The sequence below is a fragment of the Solanum pennellii genome, chromosome 5, assembly GCF_001406875.1.
Source record: "Solanum pennellii chromosome 5, SPENNV200".
Taxonomy (NCBI): Eukaryota; Viridiplantae; Streptophyta; class Magnoliopsida; order Solanales; family Solanaceae; genus Solanum; species Solanum pennellii.
This window is the reverse complement of record NC_028641.1, coordinates 3,251,937-3,265,426: the sequence shown is the minus strand read 5'-3', so window position 1 is coordinate 3,265,426 and position 13,490 is coordinate 3,251,937. Positions and strand designations below refer to the sequence as shown.

At 36.0% G+C, this 13,490-nt stretch overlaps 1 protein-coding gene across 5 annotated transcripts; it reads left to right on the top strand.

Moving 5' to 3' along the window:
• Window positions 1-1,065: 1,065 nt before the first annotated feature.
• LOC107020203 (reticulocyte-binding protein 2 homolog a) lies at window positions 1,066-13,490 on the top strand. 5 transcript variants are annotated; one of them, XM_027916947.1, is made up of 14 exons: window positions 1,066-1,273; window positions 2,621-3,930; window positions 4,015-4,225; window positions 5,080-5,280; window positions 5,920-6,228; window positions 7,104-7,415; window positions 8,902-9,195; window positions 10,159-10,651; window positions 10,738-10,896; window positions 11,014-11,193; window positions 11,416-11,610; window positions 12,000-12,098; window positions 12,173-12,757; window positions 12,852-13,490. In XM_027916947.1, exons 2-14 carry the CDS (start codon window positions 2,622-2,624, stop codon window positions 13,206-13,208), a joined length of 4,704 nt encoding a protein of 1,567 aa, XP_027772748.1. In that variant the 5' UTR covers window positions 1,066-1,273; window position 2,621; the 3' UTR covers window positions 13,209-13,490. The 5 variants fall into 5 exon arrangements, with proteins under 5 accessions (XP_027772748.1, XP_015075980.1, XP_015075978.1 ...); XM_015220494.2 differs by having other exon boundaries at window positions 4,006-4,225; XM_015220492.2 differs by having other exon boundaries at window positions 2,621-4,225; window positions 12,852-13,208.

Here is a 13,490-nt window from a genome sequence, read left to right as displayed (position 1 = left end):
AAGAAAATCAAAAATAAAATGCTAAAAAACGCATAACTTACTAAAAAGGAGCAGTTACGATAAAATTATAGGATAATATTAATACAAAAAAGTATTAAATAGTATAACATAATCAAAATAACAAAAGTAATACTATGACTACTAGTATACCGGAAAAAAGTGTTACAACGTATTTAAATAATCATACTAGCTCATATTTTCAGTAACTTTCTATTTAATTATGCTTTTATACAAATTTACTAGAAAATTATATTGGTCATTAATTATTAATGCTCTAGATTAGGTAAATCTTTGAATACTTTTGACGTTTTAATAAAAATTCACAAATGATCTACGGATGAAGAGTAATTTTGTCTTTTCAACTAAAATTAACAATTTATCTTTTAGAAGGCAGAAGATTTGATGATATTTTCTTACCTTTTCCTAGACCAATTTCTTGTCTTTTTACTTAAAAAAGGAGAAAAAAGAGTTCAAATGGTGGGTTATGTATTTTTTTCTAAATATAATCAGGTTCAATACAGATAGTATTAATACATGGTTAAACATGAGTAAAAACATAATCACTCTTACCATCAAACCGAATAGTGGATAACAAATTATCTCGACATAACTAATTTCGATATTACTTATTCCAACTCATACACTCTATTTAATATTATTTTTATAAACGCGACAAACAACCTCGTACTAGTCGTAGATCAAATTTGATCTATTACATATTTTTGTACTCAAAAATAAAGAACACTCTCACGTCAACCCCATCTAAATCAATTATACATACATTATAAGAACAAGCCAAATATACCCCTACACGTGTGTCCCTATATAGATCCAGACTCTTCTACACTCTGCCAAACAACCCCTTAATGTTCGTAGATCAAATAATAAATTACAAATTTTTAGTACTTGAAAAGTCGAAAACACCCTTACATCTACCCACCTAGATCAATTATAGAGAAGGTCCAAAATGCCCTTACATTGTACATATATTATTCAAAATGTCCAAAATGCCCTTGCATCTATGTTCCTATTTAGATCCAGAATTTCTTCAATTTATGAGATTTACAACTTGGACTTATTTTTACGGTTAAACCTCAACGGGACTGAATACATACAATTCATTATTCCCAAATTCTTTTTACTTCTTCTAATTCATGCATCACAACAACAACAACAACAACGCACAGTGAGTTACAGATCGGATTAAGCGCTGACGGCGGAACACGGCGGTGCTGAACAACATTGCCGCTTGACGCTTTCATTCTCTCTCAAGGTGAACTTTTTTTTTTTTTTTTTTTTTTTGTGATTTCGTTGAGGTTTTGATCCGGTACATCGATCTGAGGTTAATTCAGTTGAAGTGAATGTGAATGTATCAGAAATCGCGTTTTTTGATGTTGAATTTGGTACATGCATTGTTTTACTCAGTTGTCGGTGTAGTTTTTTTGTGTTTGAACTGGTGGAGATTGGTGATCCGTGTGTATGTCTGTTCAGTTATGATCTGTGTTTTTTGAAGTTGATGCGAGAGGTGAATTGGATTTAATTTTAGCATTTCATTTGCTTTAAGAGTGAAAACTAGTGATTTTTTGGGTAAATCATGTGTTGTTGGCGTGGTGGAAAAGCCTAATTCACTGTGAATTGGATCATGAAATTGGAAGATGTGATTTTAAGTTAATGGAATTGGTTAGAAGTCCGATTTTGACTTGAAAGAGTTATATAATTTATATGTCAATTTAGCAGGAAATGGAAGTTCTAGGAGATGGTCTGAGTAGAATTATTTCGTAAATGTAGTTTTTTTTTTGTTGTGTGTGATCTCAGTTCTCAGATGTATATATGTATGATCCATGCTTTGTGAAGTTGACGCGAGAGTTTAATTGGAGTTAGTTTTAGTATTTCATTTGCTATAGGTGTGAAGAAGAGTGAATTTTTGGTAAGTCATGTGTTGCTGGTGCCGCAGAAAAGGATACTCCATTGTGAATTTGATCATGGAATTGAAAGACATGATTTTAAGTTAATAGCATTGGTTCGAAGTTCAACTTCGACATGTAAGAGTTATATAATTTTACATACCAATTAGGAGTAAAAGAAGGCTCCAGGAGATGGTCTAAGTAGCATGTTTAGTAGATTTGTTTTTATTGATTATCTAGTTCTTTTTGTTTTTGTTGTTGTGTGTGATCTCAGATCAGTCTACTTATGATCTGTGCTTTATGAAGTTGATGCGAAAGGTCAATTTTGGATTTAATTTTAATATTTCATTTGTTTTAGGTGTGAAAAAGAGTTAATATTTTGTAAATCATTGTTGTTGGCGCCACAGGAACATCCATTTTACTATGAATTTGATCATGAAATTGTAACCTGTAAGATCCAATTTTAATTTTTCACTGGGGTGAATCAATTGAGACAGCGAAAGAAGCCAAAGGAAACCTTTGTCAATGCATCTAAGCATTTCTTGTACCTGGGGATGCCCTAGTTATTTAGCTCATTCAGTCTCTCTCACTTATTTTTATTTATAATCTTTCATTTTTTCTTCTGCATCTTTAACTTTGTTGATGGTTTTACATCTGGGATAGGTTATTCTGGTGGATAAAAGGATTTAAGCCTAACATAATTGTTGTGGTTGTAGGATGTCTGTTGATGGGGAGTTTGCCAATGGCTCATCCATCTTAACTGATGAAAAATTGCCCGAAGTGGCGAATTCAGCTATTGCATGTGAAATTGCATCTAGCAGTGGCACTGCTGTGTCTACAAAAGAAATTTTGAACTGCCCTGCTGATAAGGGTCAAATGGAACATAATCCAGCCCCAGAGATAACAGGCATTGAAGAAATGAGTGGTAAATCCGGTGGTTCGGAAAAAGGAAATGATGACGAAAAATTAAGAAACGTAAGTGCAGAAGCTGCAAACGCAGGATGCAGTGGAGAGAAGATACAATGTGACAAAAGTGTAAAGACTGAAAATGCAGACACTGACGGTGATCAAGGGGAACTGAGCATGGTCGCTGAAATCAAAGGGGTGAATGAAAGAGGAGGTGATTTTGATGGCGGTGTTAATTTGATATGTGAAGAAAGTGCAAATGCTGATAAGGTAGAGAGCAACGGCCAAAAGGTATGTAGCACAGAGATTAAAGCCGTTGAAGAAATTATGGGTGAATCTAATGGTTCATGGAAAAATGATAAGAGCGTGGATGCGGAAAAAGGGGATATCAACAATTCAATGGATGTCGACCCTGTTACTGAGACAATGGTAAGCATGGAAGGAATGAGAGGTGAATCTACTGGCCCGCACAGAAGTAATGATGGCAGAAGATTAAGTGAAGAAAGTGCAGATACTGAAAAGCTAGAGAGCAATGGCCAGAGGAAACCTATCACTGTGACAGAAATTAAAGCCGTTGAAGAAATTAGCGGTGAATCGAATGGTTCAAGTAAAAATGATAAGAGTGTGGATGACGGAAAGGGGGGTATCAACAGTTCAATGGCTATCAACCCTGTTACTGAGACAGTACGCATGGAAGAAACAAGAGGTGAATCTAGTGGCCCTCACAGAAGCAACGATGACAAAAGATTAAATGAAGAAAGTGCAGGAGCTGAAAAAGCAGTCAGCAGTGAAGACAAGTCATTATCTGACCAACTTGAGAATGCTGGAAATGAAGACAGTAAAAAACAATTGGCACCCAACATGATCACAAAAATCAAAGGCATCAGTGAAATAGGAGGTAATTCTAACTGTGATGTCAAATTAGTCCGTGAAGGAAGTGTGGATGCTGTGAAGATAGAGATCAATGGCCAAAGGGCACCTAGCACTGTAACAGAGATTGGAGAAATTAGGTCTGAATCTAATGGTTCAAGTAAAATTGATGAGAGAGCAGATGCTGAAAAGGCCAGTGGCAACAATTCAATGGCTACCAAAATTGTTACTGAGATTAGTGCATTAGAAGGTCAGTCTAATGGTGCAGAGAAAATTAACATTATTTCTGAGATCACTGGAATAGATGTTGAGTCTAATGGTGCAGAGGAAATAGGTAATGATGAATTAGTACACCAAGAGAGCACAAACATTGAAAAAGCGGACAGCCAAGGTCAAAAGATTTCCCATATTGTAAGCGAAATCAAAGAAATTGAAGACATAGAAGGTGAATCTGATGTCGCAAACAAAAGGACTGATGGAAACTCAACGTCTGAAGATAGAAAGGATGATGAAGTGGCGAATGATAGCACTCCAGTTCATAAAGGGTGTGTTCCTAACAATCTAAATGCTATAATTTCTCCTGTATCCTTCTTTTGGTATGACTTATTGAAAGCAGTCTCCAGACCTGCTCCCCCTCCCCCACACAAAAGGACCAAAAATATTTTCTTCGAACTTTTTTGTAAGTGATTTAATTAGACTTAATGTTGTTGATAAGTATAGTTGTGAGCAGACTTATATGAGCACGAAAACATCTGTTCCCTTTGCTGCTAAAGAGAGATCTGTGGTCCAATTAAAAAGAACATTGTTCATATCAATACCTTTACTTTTTTTTTTGCTCTGCCGTGATTCTAGTAGATATGCAACTGTAACCTACGTCCTTATGTTTTATTATGAAGAATTCATATGTTCTCTCTTCTCTGTCATGAACACAATATTTGTCTGATTCATTTCTGATTTCTTAGTGAGAGGTTTCATAGTCTGCAGACAGATAATTATGGTTCTATACTCAATCACATTTTCTATTAAGAGACGTATAAGTGCAGGGAGGCAGAATGAATATGCGACGTTCCTATTTATGTTTCTTCCTTGACGATCATATGCTATTGGATGTATGTGACTTATATCTTATCTTGCAATTAGTGGCGGCATTGTTTTCATAATAGAAATGTATATGGATCAGTATCACTTGAAATATAGACTTGATGTTTGTTTAGCAACTTGATATTCGGAGTGCATTGATTTTTCATCTTTCCAAATTGAGTTAAGATATAAACTGATTAACCAACTTGAAGGGCTTCATGTCAATTTGTCCGACTGCTGTAGAAGTGATTCTATTTACTAGGAAAACATAGTGATTCTGAATTTTCCCATGTCTCTTCTATTTTCTGCTCCTTTGCAGCATTGATGCTGTCACATCTGGAAAGGAGAGCGTGAATAGCTTGCATGATGATGTTCAAAACGTGTGCAATACAGTCTTCGACACTAAAAGCAATGATGAAATTGGAAGTAAATCTGATGGTGACAATATAGATGACAAAGCGGTGCACGAAAGAGATGAGGATTCCGAAAGATTGCGTTTTGATAGTCTAGCTAGTGAAGGGTGAGTTCCGAACTTCTGAAGTTCCACTCTGCCCTTTGTTAAGGATTAGACAGTTAACCCGAAAATATATCAACCACACTTTGGATGGAAGGAAATTAATTCCCTTTGGATTTAATGTGTACGGACTCTGTTTGTTATTAGACGTAAAGATTGAAATCCAAGGTAACTTAAAGTGAGACCTGGACTGCGTCAAGTATAGATATAGCTTTTATGTGATAGCAGTTAATGAGAAAACTCAATTTAAATTGATTATTCCAATCAGTGCTCTTCCCTGAAGACAAAATATTTTTTCCTCGCTGAAGCGAAGTTCTTCTAGAATTTCGACATGACACGCACCCAAGGATGTTACCATGCCTAGAATAGCTCATTGGAAACCAGTCTTCAAATCTTGGAGGAGGCAAACTGTGTCTTTAGTCTGGTTCCTTGTCACTCTTGTCGTATACCTAAATCTAAGCTCTAGCACTCCTTCCAAGAGTTGGGTCCTGCACTGTTAATAAACTTTGGTTGCCCTTATCAAATGGTTATGAAGTTAGGAATATATTATCTTGCTGCTTTTACTATCTTGCAATCATCTATGCTTTACCTAATTGGTAGATTTCTGGATAGTTATCTGAAGATTTGATTGTATTATGACTGTAGGATGTCCAGTGATGCTGAACTTTCACATGGCCCCTCTGTTTTGGCTGATGCAAGGTTGTCTGAAGTAGATAATTCTTTTACTTCGTTCAGCAGAGATATGTCTAGCAATGATGCTGTTGCATTGGGAAATGAAGCTACTGATAGCTGTATTTCTCATGGTCAAAGTCCAGCGGATATGGTTCAAGAGATCATTGGTAAAGCAGTAGGAAGTGAATCTAATGATGTGGACAGAAGTAGCAATGACAAATTGATGTGTGAAGACTTTGAGGATGACAAAAGTTTCAACTACAGTAGTCCAGCTGCTGAAGGGTGAGTATATGGATTTTTAAAAATTGACTTTGTTTGCTTCAATCGTACTATATGGTTGAGGATAGAAACTCGCCAAATAAAGAAACATCTTTATAGAATAAACCTTTCTGGTTCGATGGTGACTTGAAGTATATAAGCTAGTAAGTTAATTCTTTCCTCTTTTTCTGCTCGGAACAGTCCGTCTCATGCAAGTAGAAGTATTAACTAACAAATTGAATATGTTGTTTATCTGTAGTCATGCAACTTAAAGTCTTTAATGCATGTATAAATATGGTATGTATATATGATTGATGTGCAACGTAATTATGTTCAGATTGGTGAATGAGTATATTTAATGATGGGCTGTTACATGTCAAATTAGACATGAACAAAGTAGAAAAAGGCAAGTTAAAAATAATGACAGCCCAAAACCAAAAAAAGAGAAGAGAAACAGTCTTCTTGTCTCTTGGGTTTGATGAATTTGATTGTTTCTGCAAGGAAGAATGCAATCAAGGGTGAGTATGCATTGTTCCTGTGTGTATATGTAGATAGGTTAATGCGATAAGTGCATTTACTACCACATTGTCACACAATTAAAGCTTGAGGCCATCCCTCGTCTGTGATGAATAATTCACATAGACTATAGCCCAAGGCTCTGAGGTAACAAAAATTTCCCACAATCCTAGTTGAGTAAGAAAAGAAGCAAAATTTTGGATTGCAATTCAATCTCTGAATTCTCAACTTATTCCCGGTTTAATTGGCAGATAAATGTATTGTGTTCTAGTTAATGCTCTTTGAAGAAGAATCCACTCTTGCTTGTTTAAAATTGTCTTCATTTTCAAATAGTTGTTTAGAGTAAAAAAACTCAAGTCTTTGACTTAGCTCCTCTGATGTAGGATGTCTTGTAATGCTGAGTTTTCCCAAGGCCTATCTACTTCTGTTGATTCCAAAATTTCTGAAGTGGGTAATTATTGTGCTTCAAATACTGAAGACGTGTGTAGCAACGACACTGGTGGGGCTGAAAATGAAGATTTGAATAGCTCTACTGATGACCCCCAACTGCTGGGACCTAACTTGATCAGAGACGGTAGTGGAGTTGAAAATTTGGAAGGTGAATTAAATGGTGGTGATAACAGTATAAACAAGGAAATACTTAACAAAAAATGTGAGGATCCGGAAAAATCAAACAACAATTCAGATAATGTGCGGTACGTTTTGAACTATCTAAACCTATATTATTTAAGCAATTAAGGATATAAATCTATGCAGATAGAAGAGGCTATCCTAGTGTCACTTGTACCTCTCTAGGTGATATTGTTATTCCTCTTTTTGCTATCTTATCTGTTCCTCTGATTTGAATAGGAAAATTTCAAAATGGAATGTCTGTTTCTTGTGTGCCTTTCATCCAAACTTTTAATAACCTCAATCTTTGTGGATAACTAAGTTGATCTCTTGGTCTCTCCTGAATATTTAAACTTTCAATTGCTCTCAAGTTCCACTTTTAATTTTAATACACGGGCTAAATTGGTCTTTCTACCATATTCCACTTTCAAATCCCAAAAGCTATTGAATATTGTGATACATTTGTCATTGGACTAACTATTCTGTCATTTCGTCAAGACAAGTAAGGGGGATATTATCATTAGCTGTTACCTCTAAGAAAAAAGTGTGGCTTCTATAAATCCAAGAGCTATTATTTGCAAAAGGGCTCCAATAGGTTCCCTATCAGTTATAGAAGTAATTCATTAGTTATGAAACCCGTATGGGTATCTCCTATGTCTTCTATTTTTAATAAAGAAATATTGGTTTTTTGAAATTATTTAGCAGTTTATATTTGTTAAAAAAGATAAAATTGATTATTTTCAAACGTATCCACTCACTCAGTGTCCCTGCATTAGTTTTGAATATTAATGAGGTGGCGTGACGTATATGTTAGCTGGAATCTTCATGATTTAGATATAAACCTTTGTTTTCTAGTTAGTCAAGCCAAGTATCCTGTTGGAATTATCGCTTATTCTTTTTTATTCTTCACTTATATTTAAAAAAAAAAAGTATGGGTGGTTACACAGGCAATTATGGTTGATATATTGAATAGTTCCTCTTGTTCAAAATGTGAGAACACATAGATCACTGGTATAATATTAGTTGTCTCAAGGATGTTCTTTTATTGATCGGCTTATAATGATTCATCTATTTTTGTGGATAAATGTTTTTTCTTTTGGAGAACTCAATATGCTTTAATTGTATTATAAGCTTTTACCATTTTTCTTAATGCAATCATATCTTTTGACAAATAGGTACTGTCCTTGTTGACGTGCCCACAATATAGTGTTCTTATATCAAACCAATTATTCACATTAATATTGTAAATTTTCCACTTCTTAATCTGAGGAGATTTGCTCCCATTAGTCACTTTTCATTTTCACTGGAAGTTTTACTTATATTTATAATTAGGTTCCTATATAGGGAAGATTTCTTTAGTCTTATGATCTCATTCTATTCTATTTCCTTTTATGATTTGGTGGTTGATGCTAATGAGTTGTTGGATCTGTTATGTCTGGAATACAATCATTTGTTAGTTTATCATGTTATCTTGTTGCTTTTGTTTGTAATTTTGTCATTTTTTAGTATATCAGAATTTGCCTTGTTGTATTGACACGATTAAGTAAGCTGTTTGTTATTCTTGTCTTCTAGGGTGCATAGTGATGCTGAATTTTCTATCGATCAGTCTGTTTTAGCTGATGTGAAATTGTGCAAAGCTGGAAATTCTTCTGCTTCAAGCATTAAAGATGAGTGCCGCGATGTTGTATGTGGAAGTACTTTGAATGACCCGATTCGTGAATGTAAAATGGTGCCCGATATGGCTACGGAGTTCAGTGACATTAAGAAGGAAGGTGAATCTAGTGTTGCGGACCAAACCAGCGATGACAAATTCATACATGAAAGTGTGGATGCTGAAAAACAACCGAGCATAAGTATTGACGAAAGGTAAAAGCACCTGACAAAATCTGTATACTTAGCAGAGGATTTCCCTCAGAAAGCAAATATAATCACCCTTTGCTTAGTAAACTATCTGGAAGGAAAGCCAAATGTTTTCGATTTCACAGTACCTTCCATTTTTTGTGTGTTTGGCAATCAAGAAACTTAATCTTACTTATATCCATGTGGGGAATTGAAGTTCAGATTAATTAGATATGACACGGTTGCTGTTCTAAAAACTTGCATAGTTTGATGAATCATTTATTTCCTTGAGAAAGCTAATTAATCCTGTTTGGCTGGTGGATCTATTTCGAAAAAGCAAACTGTTTGTTGTCAGCCCCTTTCCTGTTTTCCATGTCCACTCGAAGAATGTTTATCTTAATTACTTATCAAACAAGAAATTTATGTCCATGTGTGGTATAAGTTTGAGTTGATTGGATTTTTGAGTCAAGCCTGGTTCTGGAATAAATGTTTTGAGTCATTAAAAATAGAACTCACAGCTCTTCTCAAAAAAAAAAATAAATAGAAAAAGTTTTCGTAAAAATAAAACTTCTGCAGTTCTAGTGATTTTGGTAAAAAATGTTCATCAGCTACTCAACTAGTGTTTCTCTCAGGAGAGGAAATCTGTTTCTCATGCTTGTGAACTTCTTTTCCCCTGAGTTTTGTGGTTGAAATAGTTGATGCTCTGAGCACTTATCAAATGGTCGTGGCAGCAATGTCAGTCATGATTTCAGTGGTTAATTTTGCTGCAGCACATTATGGTAGACTAACAATGTACTTTTAGCTGCCTTTCTTACCTTTTAGTTTTCAGTGATGAAGGTCAAGTTCTTACTTTTAGTGTTGTTAACTGCATTAGTTTTAAGTTTTACTTTTATCTGCTTGCTTACTTACATTTCTTTTAATATGTGTGATATTCTTAACTGATGGGTTGTTGATCAAGGTCAGAAAATTTCATATGATCTCTGATTGTAGGATGTCTTGCAATGATGAAAGTAGCCAGGATCAGGCTACTATTGCTGATTTAGAGTTATCTGAAGCGGGAAATACTTCAAGCGGTAGAGATGTTTCTAGCCTTGATGCTATGACATTGGAAAATGAGACTTTGACTTGCCCAATTGAAATTGATCAAGAGTCAGCCAACACGAGCATAGAGATCGCAGGCAGTGAAGAAATGACAGGTGGTTCAGACAGGAGTAATGATGACGAACTTAAATGTGAACAAAGTGGGAATGCTGAAATTTCAAAGACTAACGAAGTGTTGGTCTCTTCGGCTGAATGTTCCTCTGTGGATGTTGCTGCTGTAAAGGATATAAATCAGATTGCAGCAAAGGGATTTTACTTCCTGATCAGGATGCCAAGATTTGATGATGAAAAGATACGAGAATGCATCAAAGTTGCCGAGCAAAATGTTGATGAGAAGACACAGCAAAGGGATGCATTTAGACAAAAAATCAGAAATAAAAGAGTGTGTCTCCTAGATTCAATATATTTTAATCTCTTTATCGGGGCCTTTTCATAAACCTAAGTAGGAAATGTTTTTTTAACGAGCAGGCCAATTGCCAAACCCATGGTACTGAATTTGAAGCTGCCAAAGCTCAAGAGAGAGATGCTAGAAAGCAAGTCAGGACAAAGCGTGCAGATATCTCGTCACTTCAAGATATAATTGATAAAGCAAAGAATGCAGTTGCCGTTACTGAGATTGATAATAGGGTATGGATTTGTGACAATGTCTCGCTTCTGTTCTGGAAAAAAATTCTAATCAGAAACTGGAGTGTTTTGTTTCGTCTATGAATTTGTTTTTTATGTTGCCTGATGTATGACCTGCAGATTTGTAATATGGAGCACATTATTGGACATGAAACTGTACCTCTAAAGGAGGAAAAGCTTCTAATTCGTGAAATCAAGCAACTGAAGCAGCTTCGTGGACAGCTTTCCTCTAACATTGGCAGCCAGGATGAAGTGCAGAAGTCTCTGGATGAGAGAGAAGTAAACGAAGAGCGATTGAGGGTGGGCCCACTAAGATGCTTTAATATTCCTCTGAATACAACCTTCTGCTTATCATAATTATAATTGATTGTTATCAACTGGTGTCATTAACAATGTTCATTCAAGCGTAATTTTGAATGCTCGGCAGCAGCACTTATTCGAACATGCTGTCACTTTTTGATACTTTGTGTTGTGATTTTCTTTTCTTTTTAATTTCCTTAACTTGGAGCCAAATGTGTGCAGGCCTTGAAGAAAGAGCTTGATAGCCTCAAAGTCAAGGTCTCAAAAGCTGAAACAATTGCGATGGCAGCTAGCCGAAAATTTGAAGATGAGAGTCGAAAGCTCAAAGAATTGCAAGTACAGTTTAAAGCTGCAGATGATGTTCGCCAAGAAGCATATGAAGAATTGCGGAATTTAAAAAAGGGACTGTATGAGAAGGTTTGTAATCACATCCGAGTTGAACCCTAAACTGTTATAATCTGTTCTCCTTTTGAAGATTCCTTACTCGCCCTCCTGCCTTCTATTGATAGAAAAACTTATTTCTACAGTTTTTACTTCACGATACAGCCTCAAAACATTTTCCCTTCCCAAATTATTTGTACACTGGGTTAGTCTGTCTTAAATGCTTGAAGCTGGCGGACTTCTGAATTTCTTTCTTTCTTTATTAGTTTTGTTGGTTAGTAAAAGTCTCTAGTCCCGTCATTTATTTATTTTATTTTCTATGGTTGCATAATTTTGGAGGCTGGTTAATTAACTGTTCAACTAAAGCCAAAAATCATGTTTGAGTGAGAAAATTCTACTGGATCTCATAATGCCTGAACATGCAGAATATTCATTTCCGGACATACAAGGATGAAGCGACTTTGGCTAGTGATCATGCGCGAAAGAGAGAAATGGAGACTCTTAATCATCTCTGTGTGGATCAGGTTGGTCAGCAACTTCACTGTATATCTTCTAGAGATATTTCATGCTCGCTTGTGCCTAATTTTTATACTGTCAGGTTGAAAGGTACATGGATCTTTGGAACAAGAATGATGAGTTCAGAAAAGATTACATCAGGTGTAATACAAGGAGTACAGTAAGGAGATTTGGGACCTTGGATGGTCGTTCACTTGGTCCTGATGAGGAGCCAGCTGTTCTTCCCAGTTACCGGGTGGAAAGAGTTAATAGGATGGTATCTAGTGTAGATAAAGTTAGTAGTATGTCACAACGTCCGGTCTCTCAGCAAGTAAAACAAGTAGTAGTTCTTAAGGATGAAATTAAGGATGACAGTATTGTTGTGCCAGCAGCCGAAGGGATGAAACAGGTTGAGAAAACGAAAGAGGCTCGCAAACCAATTCAAAGAGAGAGTACGGTTGAGGAGCCAAAAGAGGCCGAGCCTGAGCAAACTGCTGAGGAGCTAGAGGCTGCTAGAAAGGAGGAGGAACTGAGAAAGCGTGAGGAAGAAGCAAGGTTGAAAGAGCAACGGCGGTTGGAAGAGATTGCAAAGGCTAAGGAGGCATTAGAAAGGAAAAAACGCAATGCAGAGAAGGCCCAACTGAGAGCTGAAATGCGAGCCCAGAAGGAAGAAGAGCAGAGACTCAAGGTAAATCTTCAGCTCTTTCAAAGCAGATTGTTTTTTCTCAATAAATTATGGTTTTATATGCACAAAGTTTTAAATCATATCTTGTTTAATACAGGAGAAGGAGAAAAAACTGCGGAAAAGGGAAAGGAAGAAGGGCTCCGTAGGTGAAACACAGAGCGAAACTAATGATGGTGAAGCTGCTTTGATTTCTACCAGCCTAAGAGAAACTGTCAAGGAGCCCGATGCTACTGAGAATTCTCAAACACTGACTAGGAGAAAACAGAAATCGTCTCAATACACAAAACAGATGAAGACTAAATCCATTCCTCCCCCTCCTCGTATCAAAGGTAAAAGGAAATGGCAGCAGTGGCTTTGGTTATTTCTTTCTTGCGCAGTCGTCATTGCTCTGTTCTTCCTAGGAAATATCGGCTTCTTCTCCCATCTGAGGCCACCAAAAAACCCTGCATATTAGGGTCATTACCTTGTTAGATCTGGCTTGGAGTGAAGACGACAGGTTTGTTTTATATCTTACAGATGAAGTGAGGAGAGAGACCATTCTTTCGTTCTATATATATACATAATATATGTTGGTTCATCATAGATTTGAACATTTGGTTCTTAGTAGAGTGAGCAGATGTTTTTAAGCAACATAGAACATAATATTGGTATTTATTACTTTATTACAAAAAAAAAAACCCGATACTTAATAATCCTATTGTTTTTATTGTGTTTAATGGTAAAGTATTATCCAATA

Coding starts and splice junctions, on each gene's coding strand:
- LOC107020203 (XM_015220492.2), top strand. CDS start 2,622: ATGTCTGTTGATGGGGAGTTTGCCAATGGCTCATCCATCTTAACTGAT. Junction 7,416..8,901: donor AACAATTCAGATAATGTGCG/GTACGTTTTGAA, acceptor CTTGTCTTCTAG/GGTGCATAGTGATGCTGAAT. Junction 12,099..12,172: donor ATCATCTCTGTGTGGATCAG/GTTGGTCAGCAA, acceptor TTATACTGTCAG/GTTGAAAGGTACATGGATCT.